Below are 16,393 nucleotides of genomic sequence, written 5' to 3' on the forward strand. Positions count from 1 at the left end.
AGCTCACTAAAATATCATACATGGGTCCCATACTGCCACTTAAATGCCTAAAATTTGTCCATATGCATTGGTGGCACATTAGATGAGATCCACCCATTCTGTTCTAGGACCGAGTGCCAGATCAGATACGGGGCCTGTTGGTGCTTTTAGCAGATAAACTGGATTTCTGTTGACCTGTAAAAGATCTTTAATTTTTTGGCAATTTGACGATATCTGTGGTTGTCTGGCCACGTTTAGTGGCAACGCTGAAGCACAAAGTCCCTATTGCTAAGCTCCATTTTATGGATATTGCCCACTTGTCCTGGTGATATCACTAGTTCACCATGAATGGATAAGACTATTATTATCATGAATATTGTTATAGCCTGCAGACTGTCTGCCTCCACTACAATGGCCGTGTAGGTGACCAGTAGACAAACACTAATGTAAAACCCATTAGCAGATGAACATCATTTACCCCCAGATTCTATCAATGCTGCATTGTATTAATGTTGCTTTATGAAATATCACATAATTGAATATTTGTGCTGGAAAGTAATTATCGCTCATTATGTAACCATTTCAGTGGAAGCCTCTAATGATCTTAGCCCCCGATGCACGTACATAAGTCTGCCACCATTCCTTCTCTCCTCCAGTAAATCAAGGTGTTTATGCAGCGCTAATGTGTTTACATCCAGAAAGGATATTTAGAGAAACACAGCTGCAGCTGTTAAGATAGGCGGACGGGTGCATAGAGAGCTTCCATGCCTCACAGCCTAGAACAAGTTATGAATCCAACTGATCTGCCACTCCGAGCTCCGAAATCACATCGACTCTCACAAATCACCCCTCAAAGCCGGGCGTTCCTGTTTGATTTCCCTCTGCAGTTTATATGGTGAAATATGAACATTGAGATACAGGAGAACGACTTGATTTACCTCTTCCCTTGAAACTGAATGTTGCTATCAAATAAATTTCTTAACGTTTTTTAAATGCAAATGACTCCGGTAATGTTATAAGGAGAGAGGCTGTTCCCAGGTAACTGCAGGGCGTTTTATCACTCCTTTTCCTGGACTAATTTACGGGCTTGTCACCGCTGTTCAAGCTGGCTAGGACCTTGGTTGCCCTCCCCGTGACTTACCCCTTTCATAAGGCGGCTCCACTTGTTCCCTTTGCACATCTGCTTCACAAGTAAATCTCCATTCATTATTCCTGCTAGGTTAACACTACACACACACACACAGTGTAGTGCCCTCCAGCTATTGGCATATGGTACAATTTGCATATTTAACAACACAAATACTTGGCGTTTTAGGTGGCAACGTTGTGAGAGAAATAACAACAGTTCTGACTAGTAACTGAATGCAAAATCTGAGGGGGGGGGGTGAACAGGGTGTCCAATCCTTGGGAATACTTCCTGCAGAAAAGTCTACAACAAAATGGAGTACTGTCATGTAAAATAAAGCATTTACAATCCTACACAACGTTGCTCTTTTTATGTACTTCTGTGTGAAGTGTCAACAGTGGGGGGGTCTGATTTTTTTTTGATTTTTTTTTTACAGACTAATAACAATAGGTGAAAATTCAAATAGTTTAATTTCTGTTTATTTAATTTCAGTGTACTAAGGATTGTATGTGAAATGTTATTTTCACACTTGCTCTTCATGGGTAGAAACTTTAAGCCTCGGCTTGTAATGGAATTGTGTAGGAAATTAACTTGTCAGCAGTTGCCCAGTGGCCACATTGGTCCAGTCATATATTGCAGCATTAATGAAACCAGGATCACAAAGGAAAGGCAACCCACTGTAACCCATAGTTTTCATAAACGTCCCCCATAGTCTTTAAAAGTTGTATTTCCTGATTGTCAGATGATGCTTTCAGCCTTTTAAAACATTTAATTTGTCACAGTTCCAGAGGTTTGAACCTTTAGTTAAAAAAAAACAAACTAGAGGATCAAACCCCTGGAACTGTAGTAAATGGAAATGGCAGCTTCTAATGTGTCTTGGAACCATAATTTCTGAAAATGAAATTTTTGATTATGATATGATTTTAATGACTAAAATGTCCATTAGTATTAATTTGCATTTGTACTATGTTGTAACCAGTAGTGGACGTCTGCTAGTATCCGGTGGTATACCATACCGCCAATTCTACTGCTTGATGGGGGAGGTCTGTTTGGCATGTGACATCATGTGAGAAGGTCTGAGTGGCTTGTTGAGGGCATGTGAAAAGGTCCTAGTGGCTTGTTGAGGGCATGTGAGAAGGTCTGAGTGGGTTGTTGGGGGCATGTGAGAAGGTCTGAGTGGCTTGTTGGGGGCATGTGAGAGGTTCTGAGTGGCTTGTTGGGGGCATGTGAGAGGTTCTGAGTGGGTTGTTGGGGGCATGTGAGAAGGTCTGAGTGGGTTGTTGGGGGCATGTGAGAAGGTCTGAGTGGGTTGTTGGGGGCATGTGAGAAGGTCTGAGTGGCTTGTTGGGGGCATGTGAGAGGTTCTGAGTGGCTTGTTGGGGGCATGTGAGAGGTTCTCAGTGGGTTGTTGGGGGCATGTGAGAAGGTCTGAGTGGCTTGTTAGGGGCATGTGAAAAGGTCTGAGTGGCTTGTTGGGGGCATATGAGGAGGTCTGAGTGGCTTGTTGGGGGCATGTGAGAAGGTCTGAGTGGCTTGTTGGGGGCATGTGAGAGGTTCTGAGTGGCTTGTTGGGGGCATGTGAGAGGTTCTGAGTGGGTTGTTGGGGGCATGTGAGAAGGTCTGAGTGGGTTGTTGGGGGCATGTGAGAGGTTCTGAGTGGGTTGTTGGGGGCATGTGAGAGGTTCTGAGTGGGTTGTTGGGGGCATGTGAGAGGTTCTGAGTGGGTTGTTGGGGGCATGTGAGAAGGTCTGAGTGGCTTGTTAGGGGCATGTGAAAAGGTCTGAGTGGCTTGTTGGGGGCATGTGAGGAGGTCTGAGTGGCTTGTTGGGGGCATGTGAGAAGGTCTGAGTGGTATGTGTGGGGAGTTTTGAAGTAAATATAGGATTGGATCGGAGTGCATATGAGTGCATTTTGTGGCACTTGTGGGTCTGAAGGCTTGTGTTGGAATTCCCAGAGCAAGTGAGGTTCCTGTTGAAGTGAGTGATGTGGGCATTCCCTTTTTTGGGCTGTTTTTCAATTCCTAAAATTAAGGGCAGTGTGCGGGCCTTTTGAAGATAGGAGATCCATACGTGCAGCCCTTGAAGTATATCCGGGAGGCCATCACTGATATATTCATGTAAATACTGACTTTATTTGATTTGTAAGCAATGTGGAGTCCTCTAAACCACAATGCTCTCAGATGTGAGAATTTAGGAGGGTATAATAACTACAACAAATGTAATCTGCTACTTAAAGTCGCTTTGTGCTAAAATAAATCATGGCTGCCCCCAACTTCTTTCGCTGCTTCACACATTTCCTTTTCTTTGTAACTGTACTCCGGTAAAGTGACTTTGTGTCTTGTAATTGTTCCGCTGGCTCAGTCCAGAGATATAGGAACTGTCAGCCTTAACCCCTTATTTGTAGCTTACAACCTGGCTGTGCAGAATTAATTATCTCTCCGCACCCGATAACATCTCCTAAAGCCGCTAATTGATGAGCTGCCGAGGAGAAAAACATCTACATCAACCCCAGAAACAGACGTCCAATTTCATAAGCGAATTGAGAGACACTGCATTACATGTACAATTAAATTCCCCAGCTCTCCGGTGACCTCTATTAAAGCAGCATTGGCTCTGCCGACCCTTCCGCGACTTTGGAACATAAATTGTATATGCACCTTGGCTCGCCGTTGTCATTCATTACAGGTTCAATAGCAGCGGTGTTAAATTTCCAGAGCCAAGAGCGGTTCTGCTCCCTGTTAATCTAAAAAAAAAAAAACCTCCAGTATCTCATCAATATATTTACTTATATTGGCTGTCTCTGGTAACTCTAAGCCTAACGTCTGGGAAGATTAAGGGAATCCAGTAGTGTGTGATCGGAAAACCGAACAAGATACAGGTACAATCGTGGGTCACTTTTGGACTTTACGGAATATGTTGCTCATAAACTTCCGTTATTAATCTGAGCCCTCACATAAATATAGTTGCGGGTCTGCTTTATAGTTCCGTGAAGACAAAAGATTTTCTAGGTAACACTATATCACCATTTATTATCGTCACAACGGTTATAATAAGGAAATTTTTAAAAAAATTCTAGGTGTAAAAATTATTTATTTGAGGCAAGCATTTAGGGATGAGTGTAATTCAAATGGATCATATATTTCTTCGTTTATATCCATATCCCTTAACTGATAATAAAATGATTTCTGCTGCCGTCTGGTTGAAAAATAATTGTTTATAACCTAATTAGCTGTGTCCCGGAAATTTGGGCTGCCCTACATCAATTCAATTGGAAATGCCAATAGTCTGAGCTCTTAAATCCCCCCTCCCATTCTTATTCACAATAGAACTTGGCATGGACTCCCCTTTTTTTTTTTTACTTTGTTGAAACAACGTTGTTGAACTCTACACAATATTTAACCCTTAGTGAAGCTGATAAGTTTAAATATTTTTCAATCCTAAACAGCAGAAGAATATTTTATAAATATTTGGAGATCAAATAATTAAATCCGCTAATGTACACCTAACATTTCTGTTAACTAAAGGTTACAAGCCTGTCATTCCCACCTGGGCTTCTGTATACTTCACCTTTCAGAGTGATGTAAGACAGAGAAGCACTCTCCCCCTAAAAGGCTTTTTAACCTCTTCGCCACTGAGGTTTTTTTTCACCCCTGTGCGGAACACTTCTGAGCTCAACATATATTTATTATGTTCCTGCTGCTTCCCTCTTTCAAACTAGGGTACGCTCTGCTGTCTAAATGCCAGGGGATAGGGAGATGGAGCCTCATAAAACAATATTCAAAGACCACTAAACAGAAAATGTATTATTTTCATATACAAAGCATTGAGATAAATTTCAGTGCAAACCCCTACCCTGACTTTTCCGCTACAGATAGTAACATGACGATCAGAAATATTTGTGCTATGCATTTTTTTTTTTAATATCCGTTTATATTATATTTCAGAGGGATTTCAGGTTTGCACAGTTCACCTGCAGCCTTTATTTATTTTGGAGAAGCTGCCCTACAAATCCTTCATTGCTATCGGGCGCAAGTTAAATTGAAGCTCCGATCCCTAACTACCTCTTATAAATTTGACTTGGTTAACTGACGCCTGTAACCACAGGGCGCTGCGCTTGTTGCACAGTACATCTTTTTATTCCGAGCCTGAGTCGCCCGTATAATAATGAAACAAAACAGGTTTAGCAAGTAAACACGAAGCAGTGGATTAAGAAAAAAAATCAGATATAAGCGACAGAAAAGCAGAGCCATAAATCGAATGCTGCACCATGGCGTTTTAATCCAAGTTTCCCACTTTGTTGCATTTTGCGTTTTTTAAGACTGTACCTTGTAGGCTACAGAATTCTTTCACATCACATTAAATGTCTGGCTGAGATTTATTGATGCCAGCGTTTCAGTAATCGCTTCTGCCATTCATTTCTTATTGAGAGACCATTGAAACCTTTTAGTATTCCTGGTTGTGAGTTAGATATTCTTATGTGTGAAACTTGGAGCACTGGATGATTATTCATTTTAAATTGTGATGCTGGTTTAGTTCTGTAGAAAACTTTGCTAGGAGATGAGGTTGCTTCCTGCTGGCCTGTGTTCAGACTTGTATTTGAAAATTGAAGGTCTCACTTTGAAATGTTATTTGCCACAGTACAATGAGTTTGCAATATAAAAATTGCTGAATTAATCCTACCATTATTCTTACAGGATATAGAGCCATCTAGCTCCCACTGGTTGATCCTATGGTCTACTAGCAAGGAATTACTAAAGGCAGCCTGGCCAGATTTTTATGTTATAGACTTTTTCTGCTAATTTTTCCCCTCCCTCCTAGCCATTTATGACTCCTCCACATAATGCTAGTGAATATGTTTATTTACACTAACTGGCGATTCCGGGCCACGGTTCAGCGGAGTCTTGATACTGCGTCCGTAGACGCTCTCTGAATGGTAACAATTTATTGGGTCTGCAGACCCTCGTTTCTATGTGGCTTTCATGCCTGCCTGATGCACTGTATTGGCTATATGTGATAGTATTGTATTGTGTAACTTAATGATCTGCCACATACAGCACATTATAGTCTGCAAGGGTGGCTGCAAAGCTGTATGGAAGAACAGGTATGCAAACCCGTCAAATCATTACAGTTGAGGTGGGAGCTTGGTCATTGCTGGAATTATCATCTAGGTAAATAGAAATAAAAACTAAACTAACCATACTTAAATGTGCCTTACTGATTGTGAAAACCCCTTCAAATTTGTGGTTTGGTAGAGTCTACGGAGTTTCTCGGGCACCAGTAGTTGATAGAATGACTTCTGTAGTTCTACAGCTGACGATGAAATGAGAACATGTCTGTGAATGTTACGTCACATGACACAGGGACTGAGACTTGAAGATGTCTCTATGATGGTTTGTAGGCTGTGGAGCGTCCTACTGTTCTACCAGTATACGGACCACGCGCTTTTACAATCATGTCCTTGTTTATCCTATATTATGTTACGGCAAAATGGTAACACTTTCTCTGGTTGGAATCAATGATTCATAGTGCACCAGCCTCACCCCCTCTTCTCGCCTCTGTCAGCCAGTGAAAAAATAGAATATATATTATAATATAAAGCTTGCCTGTGTGCAATTAGACCTTAATGTGCTGCTTTGTATGCCATCAACCAGCACAGAGAAATGCTAGAAAATGTAATGGTCCTTTCAAACATATAGAAACGGAGATGCTGCTCAACAAATGTCTGTATTTATTTGATAGATTAAGGTTGATGGCGCAACGGTCTCCTTTCATGTGAAGTGGGAAAAGAGATGAAAAAAATCCTAAACTCAAAACGTAGTTAGCACAAAAAATACTGAACCCTTTTCACATTGCCAATCCCGGGTATATGAACCCGGGATATTGCCGGATGACAGAGCCTCCCACCCCGGCAAATTCCTGGGTTCATACTGACCCCGGATCTCCTTGGAAACATCACAAGAAGAGCTTTGATTGGCTCCTCTTGTGATGTTTATTTTAATTTTTCTATTTACCTTTCAATAATTTTTGGTGACACTCGGGTCTCACCCTTCAGACTGGCATCTACCCGGGTCGGACCAGGGAATAATCCTTCTAAAGACCTGGGTTTTTGAGGCAGTGTGAACAGGGTATAACTTAAAGACTGCATAGTTGGGTAAACAAGGAGATAGGTTAGACAAGGTTAGATTTTGTACACAGTAGCCATTTACCCCAATCAAAGTCTCTGATAAGGTCCCAACACTTTGGACTGTGCTTATCATTTCTGATTGATTTGAGCTTTATATTTCATATACGCCTGTGTGGATGGCAGATGTGTGTTAGGCTGGGTATACACTACAGAAAATTTCTCCCGATGCGATATTAACTATCCTACCAATGACTGAAAGTCCCGATCACCATTCAGATTCATGTGCACACACTATACATGTTTTACATGATTTACCTTCAGATCAGTGATCTTCATCTGTCATAACCATCGGCTGAAAAGATCCTGACTCTGTAAACACTATGGAGATCTATGGACACTGCTGGTCGTGAGTGTGTACACACTCCAGGATTGTAACAACATCGTTTATAGAGATTTTTAGTCCGTTTATAAAATCAAACAATATCATGTGCGTGGGAATGATAAAACATGATCGTTGGAGCGTACACACTACTGCGATATTGGACCTAACTGTCATTTATCGTGTGATTGTTGCGATAATTGGGTGCAAAACCTGTAGTCTGTCCCCAGGCTTAGTATCGGGTCACATACATATTGCCAGATTTCAGGTCCACTCATATTCTTCATGCAGGTCTGCAGAGAATTTTTCTGGGGGAAACAAATCTGTTTGTTTGCACCTATCCCTAAAGTGGAATTTTTAAAGACACTGTAACCTTAAAAATATACACAGCAGATTGTGTTGCAATTTTTCTGTGACAATGGTGCACATAATACCTATTCACTTAAATGCATGTAATGGTAATTCTTTAAAACAGTATCCTGGGGGACCATTAAGTTTCCACTAAATTACAATGTTCCACATCCCAGTGAATGTCTTTGACAGTGGTAGGACATAGTTGATATTCTGCATATGGAGGCAGCCTTTGAGGAAACCTCTTCTGATTGGTTACTTCCAGGGGGGGGCGACGGGAGTTAACCCCTCCACCACCATTGTGTCTTTATGGTGTAGTTACCACTTATTTTTGTTCTCATCTTATGCTTATGTGGTGTGTAGGCAGTATGATGAAAAGTGACATATTATTATATGTTACACAGCTGTCCCAGCTCAATACAAATTATTAACCCTCTTCAAGTCGAGGATGATGATGATCTATTGATTTGCACATTGTAAGGTCTATTTAACAGTCTAGCTCTATGTTTATATCATTTATTTAAACGACCGATAATGACAAACAATTGCACAAAGGATCATATAAATTACTTTTCATACAACCGCGTGTTTCTTTTTTGGCATAGTTGGACACAAAGGGTAGATTTAGCATAGAAAAGGAAAAGTTGAGCTGTTTCTCATAGCAACCAATCAGATTCCAGCTATTATTTTCCAGAATGTAATGGATAAATGCTAGCTAGCATCTGATTGGTTGCTATGAACAACACCTCCGCTTTCCTTTTCTGAAGGTTTGATAAGTTACCCCAAACTGTCTTGAACAGATATATAGACCTTACCTACTTACAATGCCCTCAGCATTAACAGATTGTATTGCCAATTGATAGGACAAGGACTGATTTTCTAAAATACATGTAAATGATATGCTCATTTCCTCCGCCCCCTTTCTTTCTTTTCACTGAAGGGCGGAGCCGTTTCATACAATCTATATTAGGTATTGTTTTTGGATTCCTGGTAACTGCTTATATGTTATTGATTAGAGGAGAAATTAGACTGTAACCGCAGGCGTGCAAACTGCATAGTAAATCTGATGCCGATCTTATCAACCATTTTCAGTTACATTCTAATAATGAGAATTAGATGGAGAGCGGACAAGTTCCAGACTGCTGATGTCACTTAACACCGAGCCACGCATAGACTTACACCAATCAACACATATTTTATTGTTCATTCCTTCAGCCGTGACCTTCACCGAACATGGACACATTTGCTTTCTTGTGAATTATTGTTGCTATTTAGTGGAAATATTTGTTTAGTTGACATTATCTCTGTGTATTTCTCGGCAAGGCTTCCCCCCCACCCAAAGACATTTTACTTTCCGAAATTTACAGCAGTATTTTTCTGGTGAGGTGACATTAAAAGGAAAATACGAAGGAGGTAGGACGTGACTGTAAACCTATTCAGGTAGATTTATTAAAGCGTGTGTCTTGTGTTAGGAATAGGACACTTACCTAGAACTAATCCACAATATTATTAATAGACTATAAAAGTTACTTTTATAAAAGTAGAATTCCTAATAACACACAAACATTGTAACCTTTTTTTTTAGGAATTTATAACAATTCAAAATATTTGACTACAGGATGAATCATTTGTCTTTTCTTGGCTTCCGGTATAATAAATTTAATGAACAGGGCAGTGAACCTTTCAGAACTTAAACTGGCTGATAACAGAGGGCAATAACTTTTAAATGTGGCAACAAGAAGACCATGTTTTAACAGATTTTTTTCTTAAAGTTGTTATAACTCCGATCCCCTTCTGTACGGGGTTTTACCCAGGACAGTGTTCAGAAGATCAGCGGTTCACCAAAAATATATATTGAAGAGTGTATAGATTTCTTTTGATATTATGTACACCGATCAGCCACAACATTAAAACCACCTGCCTAATATTGTGTAGAATCCCCTTGTGCGGCCAAAACAACTCTGACCTGTTGAGACATTGACTCCACAAGACCTGTGAAGGGGTCCTGTGGTATCTGGCACCAAGATGTTAGCAGCAGATCCTGTTAGATGTGAGGTGGGGCCTCCGTGGGACTTGTGTTTCCAGCACATCCCACAGATGCTCGATCGGGTTGTAATCTGGGGAATTTGGAGGCCAAGTCAACACCTTGAACTATGTTATGTTCCTCAACCCAAGAAAGAGGCCACTGCCATTAGGGAATACCGCTGCCATAAAGGGGTGTAGTTGGTCTGCAATGTTTAGGTAGGTGGTATGTGTCAAAGTAACATCCACATGTATGCCAGGACCCAAGGTTTCCCAGCAGAACGTTGCCCAGAGCATCACGCTGCCTTCTTCCCATAGTGCATCTTGTTGCCATCTCTTCCCCAGGTAAACAACACACACGCACCCTGCCGACCACATGATGTAAAAGAAAACGTGATTCATCAGACCAGGTCACCTTCTTCCATTGCTCCATGGTCCAGTTCTGGCTCTCACATGCCCATTGTAGATGCTTTTGGCAGTGGACAGTGGTCAGCATGGGCACTGTGACTGGTCTGTGGCTACGCAGCCCATCATCATCATCAGTTATTTATATAGCGCCACTAATTCCGCAGCGCTGTACAGAGAAGTCACATCAGTCCCTGCCCCATTGGGGCTTACAGTCTAAATTCCCTAACATACATACACACAGAAACAGAGATGGAGACTAGGGTCAATTTGATAGCAGCCAATTAACCTACTATACGCAGCAAGCTGCACTGGACTGCTTGTTCTGACACCTTTCCATCATAGCCAGCATTAACTTTTTCAGCTATTTGTGCTACAGTAGCTGTTCTGTAGAGTTGGACCAGACGGGCTAGTCTTTGCATCAATGTGCCTTGGGCATCCATGACCCTGTTGCTGGTTCACTGGCTGTCCTTCCTTGGACCACTTTTGGTAGGTACTAACCACTGCATACCGGGAGCCCCTCACCAGACCTGCCGCTTTGGAGATGGTCTGACACAGTCATCAAGCCATCACAATTTGACCCATGTCAAAGTCGCTCAGATCCTTACACTTGCCCATTTTTCCTGATTTCCACATCATCTTCGAGAGCTGACTGCTCACTTGCTGCCTGTTATATCCCACTCCTTGACAGGTGCCGGTGTAACGAGATCATCAATGTACACCCAGCACGTTTTTCATAAAGCCATTTATAATGCCTCAGGTATTGTAATTGTTCCTTTCAAGTTCATCCCCATATAACATAAAATTCTTCCTCACACAGATAATGATTAAACTGTTTAAGAGACCATAAAAAAAAAAACATGATCTGCCGATAGCAACGAATAACCCTTTCCCTTCTGGTGGGTTTGTCTTGCAGGGAGCAGGTCATGTTAATACTGACTATCAGGACAGAGTGAGCTCAATAGCCTTACATTATATACATGTAGATACATAAAATATGATGGATGATCCCATCGCCTGGGTCTCCAGGTGCTTTAGAGCAGTTCATTAGTCTGTGTGGGGCAGAGAAGAAGGTCCATTGTTATGGACTGCAGGCTGACAAGGAGACCCCCCCCCCCCCCCTTTACCTCCCCCCCTCTCCAATTCTAGTCACAATAGCTCACACAGAACTGGCTGATTATATATTCAACTCCGGCCCCTGGCTGCTCAGCAGTGACGCCGCTGTGCCAAGCCTCATTCAACTTCACCATGCAAAAGCTGCTGGGAGCTTTCAATGCTTTGCTGCTTAGTGCCTTGTCTATGATGAACAGCCTGTGCTCTCTGCTTTGCTTTAAGTACAGGTAAATGACTGCATGTTGTCCTAGCTGTCACTGTGTGTTTGTGGTGTGGGGGCCTTTTATTCAGGGACTATTACAAAAGGCCTTAATAGACCACTTCTGTTGTGATGTTGTCTCTGGGTTTTAGCAGCTGTGTCTGGGGATAAACACATGGTCTACCCCCTGCGGTGTTAATCGGGATCTGTTCTGTGTTAAATAATGTTAAATAAATCTCCTTTATTTTTTTTGCCTGTCTTTATGAATGTGAGTGGTTATTTGCTCCTTTTTTTTTTTTTTTTTTTGAGGATTAACTACTAATACGTTTAAAAGCATAAATACAGTCGTAAAATAATATATGTAAATTGATTTGGCTTTATATAAGAAACATATTCCAGATGTTTATGTCTATTTTTCACTGCGAAGTTAGAAGCAAAAGTTTTCTTCCGAGTCGTGATTTGGGATAATACCATCAGATGGTGGAATCGTGTGGAAATACAGATTGTACATGTACTGTCGAAGTGAGTTTGGCAAACGCAGTGAGGTTCTGTGTGACTGACTGAATACATGAGCGCAGTGCATTGAATATCAGCACGCAATAAATTGAATATCGGGTCATTAATGTCAGTCTCTTCTCTTGTACAGGAAGTGTTTTCAGACCGCTCATTTCTATGTGGACGACAGCAGCTCACCAAGAGTCGTCCCCAATGACAACATACCCATCATCCCCATTCCAGGTACAGTGCAAATAAAAGGCCTATACTGTAAAGTATACTTGTCACCTAGGCAACGGAGGCAGCCATTTTGTCTGTTGAACCAATATCCAACCTATTAATGCACAGGACACCAGTGTCACTATTCAGGCATAAGGATTTATATGGATATTGGTCCAGCCCACAAAATGGCTGCCTCCATTGTCTGTAGGTAATGGTACATTTAGTGCTTAGTTCTGTGGTGTTATTGCTGGTATTTAAAATGTGTTCTCCTTAGTTACGGTAGAAAATGACTGCATTATACAGTCTGCAAGTTTAATATAATCCTATATCCTCCTTCAGTGCAACCACCTGCCCAATCCTGTTTTCCAGATGATCTCTGTCTGTCACTGGGAACACGCATCACTTCATGTGAATCCCATCATTTCGCCCCCTTCATCTTTGCCGGTGAATTAAGTTACTTAGTACCTCGTTTACAGGGGGATTGGCGTCACAAAGACCAGTTTCATATAGATCTGAGCCCTTTCATGACGACATATTATCCTGTATGTGTATAAATCTGCGCGCACTGCCCCAGTTAGCGTAGACCATAAAGGAGAGACGAGTGGCAATGGAAGTAACTTTTTAAATGCAGTCTGCAGAAAGATTGATGTCACTGAATTTCCTTCTCTGCAGACATATAATAATTCTCCTTTTGTGCATTTGATATTGAAGTTATACCTAGTTTAAATTGTTTTTGCTCACTATGCTAATAATATTTATTGCTATGTGGTAATGTCGCTTTTGTAAATGGGGAGTTTTAAGAAAACAAATACATAATTCGGGTAATCAATGGTCTTTTGTCCAAAATATGGACCCTCATGCCAATTAATTAAGGGTAGGTTGCTCTTTGTAAATCTATTGTGTACTAACGATGACTATACTAATTTGTTACTCAGTGCTAGGGCTAGATTTACTAAACTGCGGGTTTGAAAAAGTGGAGATGTTGCCTATAGCAACCAATCAGATTCTAGCTTTCATTTATTTAATGCATTCTTCAAAATAACAGCTAGAATCTGATTGGTTGCTATAGGCAACATCTCCACTTTTTCAAACCCGCAGTTTAGTAAATATGCCCCCTAGTTTATTCTTGTCCACATTTCAAATATATTAAAATATATAATGAATAAACAAAGTACTTTTTTTTTTTTTTAAATGAAAATATAAACAAGTGTTCACAAATCCATTCATAGGTATAGATTGTGTCTGTGAATCCCTGAGATAATCCATTTGGTGATCATTGTGTGTTGTTCATAAAAGCAAACTTCGAAACCCGTTCAGAAGTCACCTCTAATGTTTTCTCGCGGTCTCATTTTACCGTGAGAGGTTGATGTCTTTTGAGAAATGGGCGGTTTATTTTTTGGAAAACAATTTGTCTCTGCGTAAACGGGATATAAAGGCATGATAATATGTTGTCCTCCCCACATTCATATTGTTAAATATAAGGGAATCTGCTAATTAGACCCTGCTGTTTGAATCCAAGACAGTGTTTTGATTCCCAGCTGTAATTAAAATTCTCAACGCTGTTCTCATTGACTAATCAATGTCGGCAGCTTTTATCGATTCACATCTCTCCTTCCTCCTTTGTCTGTATAATCATACCTTAGCAACCCTTAGATGGATGGCAAATTAAAAGTTTAAGGAAGGGTGAAAAAAAAAAGAAAAGGAATTTCTCCTCTTCTGTGTCTCAGCTGCAGTACAGACTTCTGATGTTCCTGTCTTTTCAAGTGTGTGTTTTTGTCTGAGACTTGTAAGTCAAAATCCAAATGTCTATTTGCCGTATTATTCGGCTTAATAAAGTCTATACAGCGCCTTCATTAGAGGGAATTAATATTTAATGATGTTTAAATATTGCTGCTGTGAAGCCACAAAGGATCAAACAGAACTCATTTCCATTCCATGACTTATTTAAAAGGAATTTATTAATTGCTTAAGCGGCACATGCAGCAACATTGCTTTTGCCTACCAAATTGTACAGTGGTGAAGTAACTTGTTACACCTACAAACTATTGAATGTACCTCTGAATAAGCCTATCTGTGCTTGCATTTAAAGGACAAGTGAACTTTAAAGATAGAAATTGTCAAATGTGAAGCATTGATCATTTAAATTTACTCAGTCTTAAAAGTTTGGTGGAGCGTTTCGTTAGAAATGTCAACCAACAATGCCCAAAGAGCTGAGGTAAAAAAATCTCCAATAGAAAAGCTGAACGTGTTCCATTAGGCTGGGTACACACTACGACTAGCGGGCCAATCACCCGTTAAACGACTGTTCGACCCAATATTGCAGTAATGTGTACACTGCAACGATGAAGGACGATCGTTCCAAAGCACATTCTATTGTTTCATTTGCTTTTTAAGCCAGAATAAAACTCTCGTTCAAAGATGGAACGATGTTGTTCCAACTCTGCAGTATAAATGCACTGACAATCAGGATTTCCATACAGTTTTTAGCCGATGGTTATGACAGATGAAGAGCACAGATCTGAAGGTAAAACATGTATTGCAGGCATATCAAACTATGAACCCCAGTTGGGCCGAAGAATCGAAGTCTACGATTGTGTGGGCCACCAAAAAAGAAAAATTCTCATATGCAATTTTGTAAGGTTTATTATTAAGAAAAAAACAAAAATAAAGTTTAATGTTTTCTTCCCGATGCTTGACACTGTGCCCTCCATGCTGCTTTTGCTCCCCTTCACTTACCTTTCTTTTGCCTTCTTTCTTCAATTCTGTCTTCTTTTATTCTATTTTCTTCTCTTTGACCTGCGGCTCCTCTCTGTGCGCTCCTCACTGCAAATGTCGGGTGTGATGATGTCACGCCCAACATTCAGTGCGAAGGGAGGAGGGCACCGGAGATATGTTTTTTGGTTTTTTTTTCTGGACCCTGGCAGGACCGTGAGTCTGATTGCCAAGTTTTGAGTGTCTGATGTATAGTGTCCACACATGAATCGGAACGCTGATCGTGCAATTTTTGACTAATGTTGTATAATTATTTATGTACATGTGCACTGTCTTTCATTCCCCATTCCATAGTGATGCTTAAAAGAGAAGTTTATTTCCCAACACAGATATATAGAATGTCTGCTCTTAGTAAGGGGATGGGACAGAAATAGTATGTTGAATGTATAAATAAACTGTCTTGGTTTAGCAGTAATGTATTATAAAGCAACGTTTTGTTTTAGTCCTTTTACTGTCAGTTTCAAACAATGGTGCTTTCATTACATCTATTTTGCTTAAACATATATATTGTCCTATACAACCAGGTATATGTGAGCTCTAGGTTAGATACAGTTCTGCTTGGAATCCTTCTATCTATCATGTTTAGTTTAGTTGCCCTGGGACTACTCACACTGACATTTTCTTCTCCGTGTTTTAATCACGTCTCATATAAGTATATGATTTTATATGTTGGGCTTTCACAGCAGCAATTATGTAGCGGAGGTCACTAGGCGAAAATTGCTGAGGGAAAATTCTGCCCAGTTGAAAATCACATAAACCACTGAGACCCAATAGGCGATTAAACAGCTCAAATTACTCATAGATCAATTTTATTGAGCAGTGAAAAAAAAAATCACTATTTACGTTAAAGTTCTAGCTATTGTTTTTTTTTTTTTTTTTTTTTTTTATAATCCAGCAAACTACAAGAACACTGAGAGAAAATCGATTGTATGACAACCCTAAGGATTGTCTGGCCCCACCCCCTCTCACCTCGAGTGTCATTCTTTGTTATCTTCTCTGCAAATGTCAGTTCTGTGCAGGCAGGATTTAGTCAGTAGCTGAACCAGATACTGTTTAGCGATTCTTTATGGGTGCAATGCATGATTGTAGATGTAGTTTACAAACCAAGCTGTGATGTCACTGCTGGCTGCTTTTCTCTAAACAGACCTTTTGAAAAGATAGCCACAAAACCTTTACTGGTATCAACAGTCGTGCCTACAAATGATAT

At 40.5% G+C, this 16,393-nt stretch overlaps 1 protein-coding gene across 3 annotated transcripts in view; it reads left to right on the forward strand.

Annotated features, from left to right (window-relative positions):
- The window catches only part of PTPRG (protein tyrosine phosphatase receptor type G), a 393,194-nt gene that overhangs the window by 330,069 nt on the left and 46,732 nt on the right, over positions 1-16,393 (forward strand). For all 3 annotated transcript variants that reach the window (XM_075183332.1, XM_075183334.1, XM_075183333.1), the window contains one exon: positions 12,344-12,435. In XM_075183332.1, coding sequence (XP_075039433.1) covers positions 12,344-12,435 — 92 coding nt within the window. The remainder of the gene's footprint in view (positions 1-12,343; positions 12,436-16,393) is intronic.

The sequence above is a fragment of the Mixophyes fleayi genome, chromosome 8 (assembly GCF_038048845.1).
Source record: "Mixophyes fleayi isolate aMixFle1 chromosome 8, aMixFle1.hap1, whole genome shotgun sequence".
Classification (NCBI taxonomy): domain Eukaryota; kingdom Metazoa; phylum Chordata; class Amphibia; order Anura; family Limnodynastidae; genus Mixophyes; species Mixophyes fleayi.